This window comes from Borostomias antarcticus (assembly GCF_949987555.1).
Source record: "Borostomias antarcticus genome assembly, chromosome: 9".
NCBI classification, from domain to species: Eukaryota; Metazoa; Chordata; class Actinopteri; order Stomiiformes; family Stomiidae; genus Borostomias; species Borostomias antarcticus.
The window spans coordinates 20,121,967-20,143,715 of NC_140242.1; the positions used below are offsets into that span (position 1 = coordinate 20,121,967).

The following is a 21,749-nucleotide window of genomic DNA, read 5'->3' on the forward strand; positions in this document are numbered from 1 at the left end:
TAAATTGTACTTTCAATGGACAATCTCCATTGAAAATTCTATTTAGTCCAGGACTAGGTTTAATCCATGTCTGCGCAACCAGCCCAGTGTGTGCCAAGGTTGGCCTTAGGTACACGGAAGTGAATGCAGCTGACAGTCACTGTCGCTCATTCACTTCCATGTCGCTCATTCATTTCCATGTATTTCCAAACGCAAAAACGTCAGTAAACAAAGTCTGGCAATGATGAGTTTGTAATTCTGATAGTGTATTTTGCCTGTTGTTATTTTGACTATTTCGGTTCTTGAAGTGATATTTTCATAGTGATCTTTTCACATTGGAGTCAACAGGGAGCTCCACATTCTCCCAACCAGACGATATGGCAGCTGTGGGGTTGAGGGGAATGCTGGACCCTGAAGCCCACCCTGCAGAAGTCCCTTGATGGGAGCTACACCCCCTATGCTGTGTGCAGTACTTAACATCAACAAGAACCAGCATGTTACCAACAAGCACCTGTATGATGGGTCACCATGGGTGAGTGAGAAAATAGCAGCCAGGAGAATGAGCCCGGCAGATCACTGCCAGAGACACCATGAACTTCCTGCCTTACTGGTGCCATGGGAGCCGACACACAGGTATCGGTCACAAGGGTGTCCCACACTAACGTACCTGGACGCAAGTAAGAAGGATGCAGGAGCAGAAACTACTGGCAAGCTAGCCAGATGTATGGAGGATCGGGAAGACTGGAAGCACCAATGGAGGGCTCGTCCGAGGACGACCTAGAAAGACAATGCTGTAGAAAGGAATTTCCCCTTGGGGACAATGAAGTCTAAAGTCTAAAGAACCTCTAGGTAGCACATCTCAATACTGTAGGTAACACATCTCAATAGGTAGCACATATTGACAGAAGACCAGCATGCTATCTAAGATCCCACATGGAGCATCTTTGTTTGGTTCAGTGTAAACATGCAAAGCCGGCAAAATGAGGGGTCTTCTTCATGGCAATATAGCGGGATCTGTGTGTAAAAAGTACTTAAGACAAACAGACAGACAGAGAGAGAGACAGACAGACAGACAGACAGAGAGAGGGACAGACAGACAGACAGACAGACAGACAGACAGACAGACAGACAGACAGATAGACAGATAGACAGATAGATAGATAGATAGATAGATAGATAGATAGATAGATAGATAGATAGATAGATAAATGGATGTTTCGGTATGCAGAGTCTGAACTCTTGGGGAAAATGAGGGTGCAAGCTGCTCCCACTAAGTAGGGCTTAGGGGGGTCAAAAGTTTACAAAACACAATTACCTGCAAGACCTCAGCTGACCTCCTACATTTCTCACCTTCTGTTCCTTCACACATGGACACACACACACACCTCTGACAGGGGCGATTTACAGCTGACAGCGGGAAAGTGGAAACTTACACACCACACACAGACACCTCAGGGGGGACCCAAGCAAGTGGAGTTTGTGTTTGGATAAACGTTTCAGGTGCCTTAAATGTTCACCCGGGTGAATACAGCACAATTAAACGGTCATAATTCAACGGTATAAAATGGGAATCTCTCTCCTTTGGCCTGGGAGGCCTGCGCTGGCAGGTGGTGACATTGGCTAAGTGAGGAGATGTATCAAAATATCACAACAATAAAATGTTCCACAGAGGCAAATATAAGTCCCATCTGCAGTCAATCTTGTCTCATTCTCCTCTGAGGAGAGGTGGAGAAAGGGTATGTGTGTGTGCGCGTTAGTGAGTGTGTGTGTGTATGTATGCATGTGTGTGTGTGTGTGCATGAATGTGTTTGTGTACTGTATATGTATGTATGTATGTATGTATGTATGTATGTGTGTGCATGTGTGTGTATGTACATTATGTACTGTATGTACATGTATGTGTGTGTGTGTGTGTGTTTGTGTGTGTGTCTGTGTGTGTGTGCGTGTGCGTGTGTGAGTGTCTGTGTATGTATGCATGGGAGCCTAGATATAGTTGAAAGTGAGGGTGCAGAGTTGGAGCGTGGGGAAAATGTTTTTGCGCACAGAACAAATTTTGAGGCAGGAACATCAGGACTCATGTGTGCTGCCTCCTCCCTCTATGTGTACTGTCACTTCATCATTCTACATTAAGGAGAGCAATACACTTATGAATAGGCTACACTGAACTGTTTTGGACACACAATCTTTATGCCTCTCTGTAAAGAAAGGGTGGGAAGTATGATACAAGTATTTGTGGGTTATCCTACACATTAAAGCGGTCACATTTGCAAAACTAACTTTTTCATTGTTTTTGCATGTACATTTGAGTCTCTGATGGGCCTACTAACACACAAAGTATGAAGTGAAACAATCCAGTCATTTTGTTGCAGTCAGCCAAAATGAAAACATTAGTCAGTCCCTGCAAGCCATTCAAATCTCCCGTGTCCCTTTACGTCACAGTCGGAGACCCCGCTAGCTAGCATAATGTCTTCACACAGAACATTCTCTGTTCTTGGATGTACTAAGCAGCACAGATCGTCTCCCAAGCTCAAAGGACAGAAGAGCTGAGTGGATACATTTTATTTTTGATGGCAACGTTTCCGCTGAAATTGGCAAAACACTGGCAGTGTGTGCTAGACATTTTTTGCCCAATTGCTTTTCCAACCTGGGTCAGTAATGCAGGATTTTCAGATAAACTCTTTCTGAATGATCAAGCAATACCAACTGTAAGTAATTATGCTGTGTTTGTTTGCATATAGTACCAAAGCTAGCTAGCTTACACACGCAAACTTCCCTTTTTCCTCAACCTGGATGAAAATGGAAATTGGTAGACTTCTAGTTCATCGAGCGGTCATTAAAAATGATCAAATGTTAAGAAGTGGACATCATTGGATTCCCCTCTGCCTAAAGAATCTAGCTTAATTGTTTGTAGTCGAATGGTTTCATATAGCCTGGTGGTGTCTAGTTAGCGAAGGTAGCTAGAGGTAACAGCATGCAACCGTGGAGATAATAACATGGGCACTAACGCTATCATGCTTAATCAGGGAGAGAGGACAATGAAATTTGTCACAGTGGCATCGAGTGTGGATGGTCCAGGCTAGCCAGCTATATTTGAGGTAGCATAGCGCCGTCAACAGCCCTTGCTCTCTAGCCTACCAACTTGCTCTTAGCTGAGCTCATTTGCATATGGAAAATAAGCGCTCAATCCGCTCAATCTGATCTCGTGGTCAACGGAGGGATATAGAGGCATGCTAGGACGCTTATTCTGAATGGTATTTCCAGCAAACATACTCAAAGACATGTTTTGGGGACCCCAAAATTAAATTGTTGAAAATTAGTATAATAGGACACCTTTAAGCTGACTGATATTTGCATTACCTGTAACTCTTGGGTCCCTTGCTCATGTCTGTGCCTCCCCTCTCTCTCTGTGTACTGTCACTTCATCATTCTACATTAGGAGAGCAGTACATTAAGGGTATTAATAGACTGTATTGTACTGGTTTGGCACTTTTAGTCCCCAACATATTTTGTGATGTTATTGAAATGAGATAAATAGCTTCTCAATTCAAATCTTACCTAAACAGTAGCCTATTTCAATTCACAGCATTACCTTGCATACCAACAAGACCTGACGTTATAACCGTGGCTAACAATTCAAGCAAGCCAAAGTTAGCTAAACAGTGTGCAAGCTAGTTAGCGACCAGACCGTTCTAGCGTTGACATCAATCCAGTAAGCCTATGTCAATTCACTTAGCTTGCACATCAACACCATACCTGACGTTATAACCTTAGCTAACAATGCAAGCGAGCTAACACGTCTTTTAAGATTTGACATCAGTCCAGCAAGCTAACATGACCTGTTTTTGTTCTTCAGCTTTTTCATCTTTTTGCTGGGCAGTTTTTGAAAATTAATGGTTTGCCTGTGTCTTATTTTTTTCATATTGCCTTGCTCAGCCAAGCATGGCAACATCAACCAGGAAAATCTCCACAATGAGCTGCGGGAAGTTAGCAAAATGAAATAGCATCTGGCGCGCGCACAAGGATGTTGTCTTTTCCGGGGATAATACAAATGTAATTTTAGACTATAATGACAGAAAATGTTTCCCCCAAAACTAGCTCAAATGTTATAAAAACAACAAAATAAGCACAACAAAAAGGCAAAGTGGTGATGAAAAGTGTGGGTTCAAAAGCACACGTTTTCACCTCCACGTCGAATAGTGGGGGTACACCTGCACCGCTTGCTCCAGAGTATGTATGTGTGTGTGCATGTGCGTGTTGTAGCAGATTAGGGACATGACAAATATTATAAAGACCATACTGTGGGATTGACACAGGAATGTTAGTGATATCAAACTACACCTGATAAAGATCTGCAGGCCTCCAGGCTCAAGCCAGGGACATCCTGCTGAATTTTGGGGAACCATTAACTCTCACAATGGTCCTTCTCCCTTCCCCCGAGGAATAAAACGTATCCTGTACCAACATTCCTGCAGGCTCTCTCCGACTTACACTGTGAAACAAAGAGGATTGACATTCTTTCTCTTTTTACAGTTCAATTACTTTCTCCCAACTATGTGATGCAAACACCATGGGAATAAGCCTTAGGAAAAAAGTATGGGCATTGATGCATTGTATTTGTAACCAAGTGTTACTGTGTTGGTAAATAACTGATTCTACACTGCTAAGTCAACCTGGCAATGTTTGGTATCAACCTGAAGCTAAAATCAAGAATCAGTAGGTCATGTTGGGGAAATGTAATATCATGTTGAAACCATAACAGGGATATTTGCTGATTTCAGACTCTTAAGAGGACCCCTGATTTCTTTGCTGATTCCAAGTGAGTGGGGCGTCAGAGCTCACCCACACCTCTCACCTTGTGTGAGTGACCAATCGTCACTGTTCCTGCAAACAGGACACACCTCAGTTTCCTGTCCTTTATAAGTGGGGGACAGGGGACAGATTGTTCTCTTGTGTTTCTTTCTTGTGTTCTTCTTGTAACATCAACCAAGGATCCAAGCTTGTGCCTGATTGATGAAAATCAATCCGTATCCATGGAATTGCTGAACAGCTCCCTCCTAAGATATCTGTGAGTCGACGCGCAGGGTCTTAAGAAGTTCCACAAACTCGTTCCACTGATCCGACTTCTGGCAAGAGCAGAAGCTTTGAACGAGACATTTGCAACTTTTAAACTCTGAACCATTTCAGTTTGCTGTAGGCTATGCTGAACAGCTCTGAAGTTGAACTCTGAATCTCTGCGAATATCAACGTTCGCCAACAGTGTACCATCACTGTTCAACAAAAGCACAGGCGTGCTACACCCTGCATCAAACCGAGCGACCATCAGTCACGTGCCTCTTCAATTCTCCATGCCGATAGCAGCATTTGAGCCAGCGTTCCAACACACCACATAAGGTCGCAATCCCAACTGTTCTACTTTGTTATGGTGCTGATGCAAGCTTAGAGAATTTAGGATATGCTGTGATCATCTATGAAGGGGTTTGAATTCAATCCTGTAGGAGACAGGGAGCCAGTGCAAAGATACCAGGATAGGGGTGATGGGTATATTTCCGCACTTTCATCAATATCAATATATCAATCCATATCCTTTAGAAAAAAAACTAATTGAGATTAAAATCTATTTTCCAAGAGTGACCTAGGCCAAGAGGGCATCTTAAAATAAAGTTACAACAATACATATACATTAAACAGGATATAGAGAACAATTTTTTTTTTTTTTTTTTCTGCAATACTAGAAACAATTACATACACTGATAGTGCTATTTTCTCTAACTTTTAAGATGGACTTAAATTCCCCAAGGGTGATCATTTCAGGTAATTTCAGGTCCTTCTGCACATCATTCCAGGAGGAAGGGGCAGCGATTTGAAGGCCTTTTTACCCAGATCTGTCTTAGCTCTGGGGACCTGCATCAGTAGGAATCCTGAGAACGGAGACTGTAATGACTTAAAGGAGTAGTAAAGGGAAAGTTTTTAAAAAAAATATTTAGCATAGAACTATTTAGTCGCAGCACATATGTGTGTAAACTTCCACAAACTAGGTAGCCTAGCAACATAAACAATAGGTACCGTAAGTAGTTCCGCTTCCTGAATCCCCTCTGCGGATTGATTTACACATCTACAACAGTCGCTTCAATACAAGTAAATGGATTTCATAAAATGATCAATAAAACCCTACAGGATTCATACTTTGCGGCGAATTTGATGTCAGAACACCAACGGACACCAATTACACCCTCAATTACACCCTCGGTGAGCTTCTTGTCTTTGAAATCAAGAGTTTAACATGTTTTTGAATTATTTTTCAAGATGCCCATCCACATCCATTATATGACCAAAACGGTGGTAGAGCAATTATCAACTTTCTAGAAAATGCTAGCTTTGTCAACGTTTTGATCTGAACCATTGTATATGATCATAAGAAACCTTAAAACAGGGCTAAACATGCATTTTCCCTTTACTACTCCTTTAAGTTTCTGCACGTGTCTACTTAAATAAGGAGGCAGTAGCCCGGGGATTGATTTAAACACAATGACTAGCCAATGAGACAGTTGACGGGCGGATAATGGGATAATAATGCAAAATTTGCAGAAGCATACAGGGTACAGTGATGTACATTAAAACCACAGCCAGTAATAAAACGTAAGGCACAGTAATACACAGTGTCCAATTTCTTTAGGTACTGATCAGGTGCATTCATAAAGAGCAAATCTCCATAATCCAACAAAGGTAGGAAAGTTGCATAAATTATTTCCTAAACTGAAATGAAAAGCAAGATTTGTTACAAAAAAAGAAACCTAGTTTGAGTTTCACAATGGAAACAAGTTTGTCAAGACAATTTCTCGTCAATCATAATGCCAAGGTACTTATAAGATGTAACCATTTCAATTTCAGACCCTGAAATTATATGGCAGCTGCTTGCCGTTTAAAAACAGCATGACCTTTGATTTATCATCATTTAATACCAGTTTAAGCTGGGTTAGGCAAGACTGCACGACATCATTTCAAAAGCTCAACGGTTTGTTTGGCATAGGACAACAAACAATAAATAACTGTCATCAGCATAAAGATGGAAGACAGCATCAGAAAATTATTGCAGAGATTATTAATGTAAATAATAATCTCTGCTATTATCATCAGGATCCTGGCAGCACTGTTCTGGATGTACTGGAGGTTTTGGGGGCCCCTAACAAGGATCCTGATGAACAGTGTGTTGCAGTAGTCCAGTCTTGAGAAGACAAAGGCATGGGCATGTCTTACAGATGTTTGATGTGAGTGTCAAAGGTCAGGAGAGCGATGGTTTGGCCTGCAATGGTGAGGTGTGTTATGGGAGTGCTGGACCTGGTGAGAGGTGCTGACAAGTAGAGCCTCCACCTTGCTGCAGCTGTTTAGTTGAAGGGAGTTTTGTTTCATCCATGCCCTTGTCTCTTCAAGGCAGATGTTGAGCCATGAACAGGCAAAAGAGGGGGAGGTTTTCGCGTACAGCTGGGTGTCATTGGCGTAGTAATGGAATGATATTTCATGCCTGCTAATGATACAACTGAGGGGGAGCATATAAGGATGAACAGAATTAGGCCAAGAACAGATCCTTGTGGGACGCCACAGGTAATCATGCATGTCTGAGAGCTGGATGGCCCTAGGGAGACATACTCTGTCCTGTCTGACAGATAGGAGTGGAACCAGTTCAGAGCTCACTCAGGGAGACCAAAAGAGTTTTGGAGGCGTTTGTTTTCTATTCTGCCTGGTGTGTAGTGATATACTTCAGTGTACAGTACATGTATGTTTAAGACTCTTTTGAATAGTGCCTACTTAGGGTTGGAGAGTATTTTTTGGACTATGTCCAGATCACAAGGGTCCATCTCTGCCACAGGCTAGTTGTCCCACATGAGGCAGAGATGACTCACCTCCCCCCAAATCTTTCTGATCAGGTCAGGGTCACATAGCAGCAGCTTTACTCACACACCTGGCTATAACTGATACTCTCGGGCTCGTTGCTGAAAGACTTAAAGGGGCACAGTCACGCTTGTTTTAGTTGATATTATTTGGATTAAATGCTTACATTCTCTGTGTAGGCCTTTTTAAAATTACAGTTAGTATAGCAGTTTCCCTACACAGAAGATGGAATTGCGGAAATCGCAGAAAAACTTAAAGGGCAATGCTCGTTTTTGACAACCTGGACCTTATTTACGACATATTATAAGAAGTTTGACTCAGAAATAAAGATCATATTACAGAGGCTAAAGACCCCGTATTTGAAAACCACAAGAATGGCTCGCGTTGAGGAATCTCAACTGTCGATTCATTCAATCTGATTGATGAAAACAACCGTTTAGCGGCCGAAAATAGATTTTGAGAAACTGCATTCTCGGTGCCCCGATCACCGTCATTACATGGATATACTGGCTCGCGCTGGATTTTAAATTTCTTCTACAGGCCTCCGAACTACACCAAAGTGATCTCGGTGAGTCAAACTTCTTATAATATGTCGTAAATAAGGTCCAGGTTGTCAAAAACGAGCATTGCCCTTTAACAAGGCAAACCAGTAAAGTGACTTGTTTGCCCTTTGATTTCTGCAATTCCCTTTGATTTCCATGATTCCATCTTCTGTGTAGGAAAACGGCTACACTGACAGTGATTATAAAAAGGCCATGGAATACACATGGAATTTTAAGCATTTAATCAAAATAATATCAACTGAAACAAGCGTGACTGTGCCCCTTTAACATATCTCTCTCTCCCTCTCACCCCCCCTCTCTCTGTCTCTCTCTCTCTCTTCCTCTCTCCCTATCCGTTATCCCCTTTGCCTTCTGTCCCACCATCCTCTCTTCTTTTATCTTTTCTCTGTCTGCCTGTTCTTTTCTTTGAATCTGTTGCTTGTCTGGTTTTAATTGGAGCTGTCTATTGCTAACCCAGACCAGCGATGGCCTGGAGGGCTTGGTCCAACTCCAAGTCAGTTCCTGTTATGTTATGAGAAGGCCAGTGGCCTGCAAAGGGATGACTGACTGACTGACTAACTAACTGACCGACCAGGAACCCATTCCGTCTTCATTTAGAAGATGGATCTGCACCTGATTTCAAGTTCTGTTCAAAAAGGGGGGAAAAGGGGCCCACAATTTCAGGAGATTTATGGCGGCCGGCTTGCAACAGAAAAACAGGCGTTTTCACGTCCGAAGTGGACTCCTGCGGGAGATGAAAACCCAAATGAAAATAGTTCCCCTAGTTCTAATTTACAGCTGGTGTAGAATAACCTCTGTTGGTTTTCCCTGCTAGAATAATGTCCTGGCTGGCAGCTGCCAAAGACAACGTGTTTTTGATGACTGTACCAGGCCTGCTGGTGGGGTGGCTGGGGACTGACTCCTACTGAACAAGTGTTCACAGACTTTTAGGTGGGCGGATGATATTATCTGCTAGGGGAATAACATAGAGGACACCAAAGAGGGGCTGCAATTTCAGGACCGGCGGAGCAAAGAGAACGAGGAGAGAAGGGGAGGCACATGCAAACACACACAGTCCGTTCGACTGGCGCATAAGGAGAATGGCAGACAGATATTAGATGGAGAAAGTGTAATTTTGAGAGAAGGACATAGAGGTTTCATGAGGAGACAGATGAGAGCCAGCCAGAGATAGAGATAGAAGAATCCTGTGAGAGAGAGAGAGAGAGAGAGAGAGAGAGAGAGAGAGAGAGAGAGAGAGAGAGAGAAGCTAACCTTTTCCCCATGTGCACCTGGGGCAGTGCTTGACCCTGTTAACTAAGAAGGGTATAGGCTGGCTGCCCACTACCTCCAGCCGTCACTGTGTGCCAACGCCCAGAGGAAGACAACGATCTCTGGAATGAACGAAAGCTGCCAAAACCTTCCGCCTAAAACTCTCTTCCATCTCTTGCTCTCCGTTTCTCATTCTTCTGATCCCTCTTTAGCACGACTTCTGTTCGTGTCCTGGCCAGAGAACACTAAGTCAGAAGAGGTGAAGTCTCTTCTCCAGTCTTCTCAGATGTTGAAGGACAATGGTGAACATTGAAGCCACTGTTGAAGGTCTCCTCAGGACATCTGGAATAATGTGGGATGAAGTTATCCAAAAATTTGTATTTACTTTTGTACAAACAGGTATTATGACACTTAACTGGCTCAACATGAGATGGAGCACTTGACTGTTTTGAGTTAACATTCATGTAGTGCATAACACAATTCATGCCGCACCTGGCTCTGCTAAGGTATCCAGACAGGTTTGTGCAGGGAGACGCGTGGAGGTGGTGGACCCAGGTTTCTGTGTGTGATGCTCGTACCCTGGCGGGTGGCTTTGTGTCGTGAGAAAAGAGGCCGCCGTTAAACAGAAACTTTCCCCCTATTATTCTCAGAGATCTTTAACGATCCAGGCCTCACAGATTAGCCATGACTGCATCAGACATGCATTCCTCACGCACACCACACACGCACACACACACACACGCACACACACTGGAGATCTTTTAACTCCACAGACATTTATGACCGTCCTGCATCTCGGTTTTACGGTGCGCGGGGACAGAGCAGAACAACAGTAAAGAGCAGGGTGGACAGCGTTAGACCGCCCTCACCGAGGTCAGCTCCTGGCACTGGGAACGCGCTGGACCACGGAGACACTGCTGGACCGCCGCGCACAGACAGACAGACAGACCCTCCGGCAGGAGGTCAGCAGCCAAGGGCAGACACAATATTATGGGATGTTTTTATTGTTTCATTGGACACTTAAATTCATCCGTTTTCCCATGCCGTGACCTGCTCTGACCACAACATGTCAGTCAGTTCCGTTAATGTGAATGTTTGGATAGGACTTGGAGGGGTGTGTGTGTGTGGGGGGGGGGGGGGTTGGGTAACGAGAAGGATCCGTATGGAGTCATCCACCCTGTCTGGACTTCTAGAGGTCGTTCGGATGTGGAATGGAACCGGCACCTCGACAGAGTGTGTGTGTGTGTGCATGTGACAGGATACAGTCCAACCCCCTCCATTGTCCCTCCTCACACCATGTTTTGGGAGGCATAAAAGGCCAAGTATGTGGTCAGGAAGCCTTGGCATACCTCCTCCCCGATCGACGTCACCCTTTGTGTTGGCCAGCAGCGTTGGGTGAGGCGCAGAGTGACTCAGGAGGCTAATATTTTAGTACGTGTGAAAGCAGACAGTGAAGACCTGATAATTCCCGGGGTGATGTAATGTCTCTTTCTGGCCTCCACTGCCTGCTAGTGGGCGGGGGGGCAGGAGGGAGTGTGTGTATGTGTGTGATTGAGTATGTGTGTGTGTATGATTGAGTATAGTGCGTGGGTGTGTGCATGTGGGATTGAATATGCGTGTTTGCGTGTGTGTGATGGAGTATGTGTGTGTGCGTGTGTTGGATAGAGAAGGGGGATTTGATTGGTTGATTAAAGAGTGTTTCAGTTGTCCCCAGACCAGCAAAGCCTCTATTCAAGATGGAGGCTCTGATTACAGTGGCGCCCCAACCTGTACATCAACCTGCTGCTTTTTATACCCAGCACCACACACACACGTACACACACACACATGCATACACACACACGCACACACATACGCACACACGCACAAAACACGCGCGCAAAAAAACATGCACACTTACACACATAGACACACAAAATACACACACACACACACACAAACACAACACAAATACACACCATCACAAACAGATGCAGATTCTGACAGATGTGCTTGTTGTGGCGATGTATTGTATGCTGATCTGTGCAGACAGACGAATTTCCCCCTGGTATTAACCAAACTTGTTCGTCTGTCTGTCTGTCTCTGTCTGTCTGGGGACTGTCTGTCTGGGGAATAAAAATAAAAGTCATTTTATTCCTTTCTCTGCTATTCAACATGGGTGTCCAGGACATATTGGAACATTCCGGTGTCTCCCAGACTGTCCTCTGCCCTGCAGGATGCTGAGACTGGCTATGGATGCCGAGGTCTGGTAAGGAGCATACACACATGCACACAAAACACAAACAAACACACACACACACAAACACTCTGTCTAAGGAGCACACACATGCTCTCTCTCTCTCTGATTCTGACACACACACACACACACACACACACACACACACACACACACACACGTCATGATTGAGTGACCTCCTAAACAGTGAGTTGATAAGTGCGGAAATTGCCTGTGAACGGGGAACCATGGTCAGACTAAACTCCTTCCTAGTCCGTGCGTGTGTGTGTGTGTGTGTGTCTGAGGCTGAAACATGTTTCTGGTTTAACGCCCCATATTATTTTACAGTTTGAGGTCTTCTTGCCAATACATCATGCACATATGTACACATACACATGTTCACTGCACGCTCACGCGCGCACACACACACTCACACGCGGACGCACGCACGCACACACACACACACACACACACACACACACACACACACACACACACACACACACACACACACACACACACACACACACACACACACACACACGTCCTGCCACCCTACCGCCCCACATAATATTTAATGTAGCTTTGTTTTACAAGTAATACAAATCCAAAACAAGTTTCCTACCCAAACATAAAATACCAACAAAACACAGATGTTTGGCTTATAATTTCATCCATGTTGTTTAATTTAGGAGAACATAACAACAGAGAGAGAGAGCATGTAGGGTCACAGTGTTGGGTTGGTGGGGATCACAGCATTAGGTTGGTGGGGGTCACGGTGTTGGGTTGGCGGGAGTGACAGTGTTGGGTTGGCAGGGGTCATGGTGTTGGGTTGGCGAGGGTCACGGTGTTGGGTCTCTGGGGGTCAATGTGTTGGGTTGGAGGGGGTCATGGTGTTGGGTTGGCGGTGGTCATGGTGTTGGGTTGGAGGGGGTCATGGTGTTGGGTTTCTGGGGGTCATGGTGTTGGGTTGGAAGGGGTCATGGTGTTTTGTTGGCGAGGGTCACAGTGTTGGGTCTCTGGGGGTCATGGTGTTGGGTTGGAGGGGGTCACGGTGTTGGGTTGGCGGAGGTCTCACTCACACTGCCAAACACGTCCTCCAGTAGGAGCGAGTAGTTGACGTTGGTCACGGCCGCACCCCGGGGCTCTCCACTCCAGTCTACGTCAAACTGGAGACAAGAGCAGCACAACATGTCTTCACTCACATTCTACTCAGGCCAAACCACTTGCTCGGACAATCTACTTTCTACTCAGGCCAACCGACTGGGTCTGACAATCTGTTATCAACTTTTAGTCCTGGGAGTTATTCCAGGGTTTCGTGAAAACTCTAGTTCAATTCAATTCAATCTCGGGGTTAGCAAAGTCAGAGTTTTCACTAAACCCGCTTTCTGGAATACCCCCCTGGTTTGTGACGCTGCTAGTCTAACAGCCCCGTGGGAGACTATCACGATGGCCGACGCCATCTCCTCAGGAACCATTTCTTTTGGTACACGTCTCCTGTCCTCGCCGTTACTTCAGACGGAGGTGGAGTCAGGGGCGCGTTCCCGCTGTGGGCCCACACTCAGCAGACAGCACCAGAGGACAAGCAGCGGCTAGCAGAGACAGACGCGGCAGCCAGGAAGACAGAATCAGAAAGGTCCCGCGATGGAATCACCGTAAGCCGGGGTAAGGAGACAGCGGCCATTTTTTCACTCTTCTCCTCGGCCTCCACAAAGCTGGTTAAGAAAGGCAGGGTAGGCCACCGGGAGCCGAATGACCGGATTACCACGCAGTGGAGCGGATAAGAGCTGGAAACAGTGGTAGAACATCATTAGAGAGAGAAGAGAAACCAGATACACACACACACACACACACACACGGACCAAGGTCCTTCACACACACACACGGACCAAGGTCCTTCACACGCACGCACGCACACACACACGCACGCACACACACACTGTCCCAGCTACACAGCGGTGCCAGCATCCTTGTTGTTATCGGTGTGCCAAACCAACACGGTTGGACCGGCGACGGTGATCTCCCAGCTGGCAAGGGCGCCGGGTACATTCCCCCTGGCGCGCCCCTACCTTTCTGTCTCCCCCAATTCTCCCCGCCTCCCTCAGCGGCGCGTGTGGAGGTCAGATGTTTCCGCTTAGCCCGTTTGGCGGTTTCGATACGCCTGATTACGACTACACGGCGCGTCGTCAGGGAAGATCACAGGCGTTCTCAAGGCTGGTTAGAGGTGAGGAGAGAAGAGCTCTCCACAGCGCTGCGTCCGTCTCCGTGTCCGTCTCTGCGTCCGTCTGTGTCCGTCTCTGCGTCCGTCTCTGCGTCCGTCTCTGTGTCCGTCTCTGCGTCCGTCACGACCGAACACGCGGGTTGCTAATGTTTCAACCGCCTCCGTCCACATACGCCCCGCCCCTCCGCCCCTGCCTCACCTTCAGGGCGTCGTCGGGCAGGACCGAGGGGGCGGGGTTGTCTCGCCAGTTGATGCCGGTGAGGAAGGCGTGGTAGTCGATCTCGTCCCCGGTCTCAAACCTGGGTAGGGGAGACACGAGGGTGTTAGTTCACACGCGCGCAAACACACTCTCTCACACACACACACACACACACACACACACACACACACACACACACACACACACACACACACACACACACACACACACACACATACACATACACATACACATACACACACACACATACGCGCGTGTGTGCGCACACACACACACACTCACTTCTTGAGCAGGGCCCAGAGCAGGTCGTCGGCCAGCGGCATCCGGAAGGCCTTGCACACCGTCCTGGCCGTCCTGGTGGACAGACGGCCGACCCTGGAGACGAGCACAGAAACACGGCATCAGACGCCGGAGTGGACATCACCACGCAGGGGGGACAAGTCAAAATCAGAGCCAATACACTGAGAGCCCGAGCCGCTGAGAACACGGGAACACGTACTGTAAACGTCGGGGGCTATGATGAACAGTGTGTGTGTGTGTGTGTGTGTGTGTGTGTGTGTGTGTGTGTGTGTGTGTGTGTGTGTGCGTGCGAGAGAGTGAGGGAAGCAGGGGAAGCCCAAGCCGGGTTCAGAGACAACAGCCATGACGAGATGCTAGTTCTAGAATGTCCGTCTACTTTTTTCTACATTTATTTTTGAGATTGCAGGGGTCACTGAGGGTCAGGAACTGTTTGATCTCCTTCTGCTTCTCCTCAGAGATGGAGCGTATCTTACTGATGATGGAACCCACGTTCGCCCTGGGGAACTGAAGGAACAGACCTACGTTAGCCCTGTGGAACTAGAACCAACCTACGTTAGTCCTGGAGGAACTAGAACCAATGTACGTTAGTCTTGGGGGAACTAGAGGAACCGACCTATGTCAGTCAGTCAGTCAGTCAGTCAGTCAGTCAGTCAAGTCAGTCAGTCAGTCAGTCAGTCAGTCAGTTAGTTAGTTAGTTAGTTAGCTAGTTAGCTATAGATAGCTAGATAACTAGACAGACAGCCAGCCATCCAGCCAGCCAGCCAGACAGCCAGACAGCCAGACAGACAAGACAGATAGAAGCCTTTATTTAGACAGGAAACAACGCCTTTATTTAGACAGGAAATACCATATTGAGAAACAGACAGAGAAACAGAAACAGAGAAACAGAACAATAGAGTCAGTCTTGGGGAAGTGGAGGAAGGCGTCTACGTTCCTCTGACCTCCAGCGTCTCCCTACCTCCTCAGCGTGCTGCTCCATGTAGTTGAAGGCGTACTCGTCGGCGTCCACCAGCTGGAAGGCCTGGTTCTTGAGGTTGAGCCTGGCCCCCACGAACAGGTCCTGGGCCGAGAAGTATTGCGACATCTCGCTCTTAAACAGCTCCTGGCCTGGCTTCTTCACGCGACCACGCTCCAGGAACTTACCCCCCAACACCCCTATGGAGAGGAGAGAGAGAGGGCGTGAGGAGGTTGAGGATAGGAGAGGAGGAGAGAGGAGAGGAGAGGAGTGTGAGTCATTGGACCTCTCGTTCTTCTCTGGTCCCCTACCGGAGTTCCTCTGCATGGGTTCGAACACGGCAATGGTGTCATCGCTGAGGTAGAAGGAGACGATGAAGACTCTGTCCTTGTCGACGGGATCGTCAGTCACCATCTTCCCTACGAACCTCAACACGTGACTCTCCAGGCCCTGTCTAAAGCAGGGAAACGCAGCAGTAGACAGAGTTAACACATACACACACACACACGCACACTGTTGAGAAATACAGGCATACAAACCACAGCCTCTCACCTGTCTTTCTCCATGAGCTTGCGGAAGTCTTTCTGTGGGGGCTTGGGCAGCAGGCCCTGGCAGGAGCACAGCGAGTCTTCTTCTGAGCCAAACCCGGTGTAGGGGGGCACGGGCCGGGGCGCCTTGGGAGCCGGGGGGCTCTTGTACTGGATGGGGGTAAAGTCCTCTGAGAAAGAGAGTCGGGGGGGAGAGAGAGAGAGAGAGAGAGAGAGGGAGAGAGAATAAGGCCAATAAATGTCATTAAAGCCATTTAAATTAGAGAGAGAGGCATACACTGAGATAGATAGAGAGAGAAAGAGAGAGAGAGAGAGAGAGAATAGAGCTAATAAATGCCAATAAAGCCATTTGAATTTGTGAGAGAGAGACATACATGGAGATAGAGAGAGAGAGATTAAAAGGATGAAAGGATGAAAAAGGAAGAGAGTAAAGGGAGTTGTAGAGCATCCATCATGTAATCCATAGGAGCGGGGCCACAGACAGTAACCCCGTGCACTTTGACCCCGGGACATAAGAGAGGGCCCTCCATCAGAGAGGCCTGTCGCCGAGGGGGGGAGCTCCGCCTGCATCAGCTGTGACTAATTCTACAAGCTCCCCATGACCAGCCCCGGCCGTAAACACCGGGGGGGGGGCAGTGTGGCGGCCGCACCCCGGCCCAGGTTCGGTTACCGCTGCTGGGGGGGCTTCGCGCCTCTCCTGCCCCGGGTCTGGAGGTCCGGGGTTAGTGAGGCTGAAGGGAGATTACAGCGGGTATCTAGTGTCAGGCAGGGAGACTGATGGGGCTGGAGATCTAACACTGGCCCTCGTCCTACACAGAACAACACAATCTCCCAGGCAGCACCCTGCGTTTGTAAGGCACTGGCACCTGTTCCTCTACTGCCATCTACTGGTCGGACACAAGATGTGCAGGCATGACTTGGCTGTAATGGGTCATTTTCCCTGTATCCCTGTAAATAATCACCATACAACCTTTGTAGATAAATGCTCACTCCATCCTATGGCGTTTGAGACTTACCGATGCCGTACTTGGTGCGGTAAAACTCTTTGGTGAAGTTGTCACAGTCACAGATGACCACCCTCCTGCCCCACACGTTCACCACTCCTCCCAGTGTCAGATCACTGTCCGTGTAGAAATCCTCCTGGACTGCCCCTGTCTGAGAGAGGGAGGGGGAGAGAGAGAGAGAGAGAGAGAGAGAGAGAGAGAATAAGATGGAGGGAGTGAGGGAGACGGAGGGGCAGAAGTAGGAGATCACAGGGCCGCACATAGAAGGGTTTTTGATGCTTTGTGGTATGAAGCCGTCATTGTGTCTGGTCATCCCTCAGCTGATCCCACTGCCCGCCCCCCTCCCCCCTCCCCCGCCCCGTCCAGACGTACTTTGAGGCTGTCCAGGATGTAGCGTCCTCCCTGGCCCATCGGCCCGAACACGTTGAGCACCGTACGGTCTGTGACCTCCCCAGGCTGACGCTTAGCTGTGGGAGCGTGCTGGAGAGGGGAAGAGCATAGAATAGAGTTAAACACACAACCTGTGTGACACACACACACACACACACACACACACACACACACACACACACACAGTACAATCATACCAAGCTGAAGCACGTTTACAAAGCGAGACTGAGTTGGCACTTTATATAGGAATACAACATAATAGGCCGAGCGGGGACCCAACACAAACACGTCTGCAGTGACAGGCCTCGTTTGTAAGCGGCGACGTGATTATTCCCTCCGGCTGGGGGACTCAGATCAACCTTTCGGGATGACATTTAGGGGTAGGCGACTGAGCAAACAGCCTGGCAATCACTAGACTGGGGAGCCAAAACAATGCGAAGAACAAAATGAGTGCCAGGCGACCTTTCAGGATGAATCTGTCTCTGGGGAGAAACTGGAGGAGAACGCCAGAGAGCTGGAGGAGAGAGCCAGCGAGAGAGCCAGAGAGAGAGCCAGAGAGCAGGAGGAGAGAGCCAGAGAGAGAGCCAGAGAGCAGGAGGAGAGAGCCAGAGAGAGAGCCAGAGAGCAGGAGGAGAGAGCCAGAAAGAGAGCCAGAGAGAGAGCCAGAGAGCAGGAGGAGAGAGCCAGAGAGAGAGCCAGAGAGCAGGAGGAGAGAGCCAGAGAGCAGGAGGAGAGAGCCAGAGAGCAGGAGGAGAGAGCCAGAGAGCAGGAGGAGAGAGCCAGAGAGCTGGAGGGGGGCGAGACAGTCCTGCCAGATGGGATGACAGTTCTGAGGGTCTGAGGGAGATGTAGGAGGGGGAGGGGGGGCACCAGCCACTCGAACAGAAGGAGAGCTGGCCACCAGTTTTTGTGAAATCCGCCGAAAAAAAAAAAAAAAAAAAACTTCATGCACCACACTTCACTAGTTCCCCTTCATCCCTCCTCTCAGATCTATGAGAGACGATGACCAGCATTGTATCGCTGCCACACCTGTTGACGGCCTACAACCCTGGCTCACCTTTGGCAGCTTGCTCCTGCGCAGGAACTTGGGCGCGGCGTCCCGTCCGGAGTTGGGGTAGATGACCTCGCGGATCTCCATGGTGTCGTCGGCCAGGAAGTAGTGGAGCGTGAGCTCGCGCGGGTCGCCGAACGTGCTCTCCGAGTCGTCCCAGTGGCAGTAGAAGCGCAGGACGCTGCGGTCGTGGTCGAGGAACTGCCTCAGCGTGTCCTGCCTCTCGTACGGCCGCAAGGGCTGCATGCTCTTCTCCATCTGTACGGTAAACGGTAAATGGACTTTGATCCAAAGGGCTTTACAGTGGCCTCCCATTCACACCCCACTGCAAGGCACTAATCTGCTCATCAGGAGCAAATCTGGGGTGCAGTGTCTTGTCCCAAGGACACTTCGGGAATCAGGATCTGGGATTCGAACTGCTGACCCTACGATCATTGGACGACCCACTCTACCTCCTGAGCCACAACCAGCGGCCCGTTATGTGCCGGCGTTACACAGGTATATATATATATACATACCAAGATGATGCTGTCCATCCGAATGAGACCAACCAATCCTGCGCAAGGTAGTATCTAGGAGCCAACGCATCATTGCTAGGCAGAAATGCAAGTAAGTTACTTAAAGTAGCCTGGAGGCTCTTAAAGGTTCTGGAGCCTAGTGGCCCATTAGGGCAGGAGCCTATCTCCTGATTTTTTAGTGTGAGGTACAAGTTGAAATACAAGTACACCCCCTGCACACGACGCAAGTATGTCACAGAGACTTACACCCAACCCAGCCCTTGATTTTGAGTACCAGGGAGGCATTGGGTACCATTTTTTATAGTTGGTACTTTGGTATGACTCGGCCGGGGATCGAACCCCCAACCTCCCAATCTCAGGTCGGACGCTCTTACCACAAGGCATAAATGAAGAAGTAACAGATTGGCACCCCCCCCTGTGCTCTGTGTCCCATGCACCCCCCCACCCTCTCTCCCCTCCCACCTGGTTGCGGAGGCTGCTGTAGGGGTCCTCTGGGACAGGGGCGGGGGGACGCAGGCGGACCCCCAGCTTCTTCAGGAAGTTCCTGGTGAAGGGGTCGCAGTCTGTGATTGTGAAGCTGCGCGAGTACAGCACCATCTGCTGGTTGATGTTGAAGTGGTGGACGGTGTAGAACTCCTCGTCATCCGGGGGCGGGAGCGGAACGCGGTGGCGGCGAATCAGGGTCCCTGTGGCCGAGGGTCAATTTAGCCCAATCAATAAACAGCGGGGTGCTGCGATCCGTGAATCTGATATTCCAGAGAGTATAGGAGACGTTCACCTTGAGGAATGCCGCTGTTCTTCAGCTCAGGCTCCACCACCTGTATGGTGTCGTCCTCCAGGTAGAAGTAGATTTTACACCTCCTCACCCGAAGCTGCTCCTCTCTCTTCTGAGGAACAGCCTCCTGGAAGAAGGCCTCGAAGCACAGCACCTTAGGAGGAGGAGAGAGAGTTAAAGGTTTAGAGTGTATAATGTCCACCTATCATTTCCCATGTAGATTACATTTGATAGGAGCAGAAGTGCCTGCCTACACTAGTAGCCAGAGGTGTTAGTGATGACTTGACTCTGACTAAAGAAGAAGTGGGTATACTGTAACAGAAATGTTACAGTTTTTACAAGCGGTGTTTAAAGAAATGGGTATACTGTGGGTTCATGGATAAAGAGCAAAGACATATTACCGAACGGGCCTACCGGGCCCAGGACCAGGGGCCCAAGACCTCAGGGGGCCCTTTGCATTTCTTGTTGCAGGGATACCGATAAAAATTGAGGGTGAGATTCCTAACACAAATATTTAAAAAATATTACGATTTTGAACAGTTTATAGGGGCCCACGTCTTTAAAAAAAAAAAGAGAGAAGCTTGTGTGGGCTACATATTTTCTATAGCCTACTCGTTAATCTAATGGGTGGGAATGTAGGCTACCTTTCCATAGATAAACAAGTAGGCTATAAAACTAGTCTATAGAGGGCACTATTAAAGTTTGTGAACTCGAGACAGATCACACAGGTGCAGGTCACAAGGTCAATTGGTTCAATCTGTTTGATCTTGACAAAGAACCGTACATGTAAAATAGAAAAAAAAAGGCAGTCAGATGCTTTACAGCAGGTTCCTCGCATTTACAGTTTTTTGTGTTTTTTTTTTTTTAAAGAAAACAAACGCTGAGAACAACAGTGTTGCAGCGGAGGCTGTAGGGGAGTGGGGGGGAGTTGGTAGGGAGGGGGGCCCAGGGGCCCATTTTTTCATGATCCGTCTATGATAAAGAGGTGGGTATACTGCGTATAGTGTGTATACCTCTGTGTACCCTCAACTACACCACTGCTAGGAGCATAGTAGCCACACACTCTGGTCCTGAGGAGAGGTTTTGATTAGAATCTCAGATTAAGGGGTGTTATGCCTAGTGCTGTGATGGAACGGACTAAGGTATCTGATCTACCATCTAACTAACTAGAGCTGATAAACAAACCTGTTTGTCAAAGGCCACCCATGAGGGAGTGTCACTGCCCTCTCCTTTGGGGAAGACGGAGTACTTTGGCCGAGTCTTCTGGCCCAACAGCAACTCCCCTCCGATGCCTGGCTTCTCTGATCCCAACATCATTGGGACTCCGTTCGAATAGTCAAAATGCTGGGACTTGTGGAATTTTTCTTTCCCCAACTGAAAAAGAGTAATAGCGAACACAAACATAGATTTAAGTTAATATTAGTTGGTTAAATTAGCTAGTAGGCTGTATTTAAGGTCGTTTCTGCAATGTGGAAAAATTAGACCTGATCAAGTCCGTGCTCTATCGGAATGTAACTAATTAACGAACGTGGAAAAACGAAAATTACTTACATTTTTGTTGAGGGAATTCCCAGGTAGCATGGGCAGCGCCATCGTGGCAGTGTTCGGGGTGGATTAAAATGTCTATTTACCACAATTAGCATTCCAGTTACAGAGATCGTCCGAGCAAATCCGTCTCCAGTCTGAAGGAGCCTTGGGGGAAGTATTGTTTGCGTGCGTTGCTTAGCAACATCACACCGGGATGTCCGACAATTTTGCAACATTCTATAGCTAAGCTCTGTTACAGGTTACAATGCTAAAGTTATACAGGCTACATTCTTGCTACTTTCAACCTCACAGCATACACATCTGAGTGTTGTTTAAATGTTGTATTTA

The 21,749-nt window shown here is 47.8% G+C and overlaps 1 protein-coding gene across 1 annotated transcript; it reads right to left on the bottom strand.

Moving 5' to 3' along the window:
- Window positions 1-12,622: 12,622 nt before the first annotated feature.
- efhc2 (EF-hand domain (C-terminal) containing 2) lies at window positions 12,623-21,544 on the bottom strand. Its single transcript, XM_084442888.1, has 14 exons — window positions 21,426-21,544; window positions 21,060-21,248; window positions 19,878-20,028; window positions 19,562-19,785; window positions 18,588-18,839; window positions 17,513-17,620; window positions 17,153-17,291; window positions 16,141-16,306; window positions 15,900-16,042; window positions 15,592-15,788; window positions 15,010-15,137; window positions 14,616-14,708; window positions 14,313-14,412; window positions 12,623-13,061 (listed from the first exon to the last, which is right to left on the bottom strand). Exons 1-14 carry the CDS (start codon window positions 21,465-21,467, stop codon window positions 12,942-12,944), a joined length of 2,052 nt encoding a protein of 683 aa, XP_084299014.1. The 5' UTR covers window positions 21,468-21,544; the 3' UTR covers window positions 12,623-12,941.
- Between the last annotated feature and the right edge of the window lie 205 nt (window positions 21,545-21,749).

What these genes read in the sequence shown, in the direction of transcription:
- efhc2 (XM_084442888.1), bottom strand. Translation starts at nt 21,467, where the DNA reads ATGGCGCTGCCCATGCTACCTGGGAATTCCCTCAACAAAAAT. An exon ending in GGGTGGCCTTTGACAAACAG is followed by an intron (nt 20,029 to 21,059) that starts GTTTGTTTATCA and finishes CCTCCTCCTAAG; the next exon opens with GTGCTGTGCTTCGAGGCCTT. An exon ending in GAACAGCGGCATTCCTCAAG is followed by an intron (nt 19,786 to 19,877) that starts GTGAACGTCTCC and finishes CCTCGGCCACAG; the next exon opens with GGACCCTGATTCGCCGCCAC.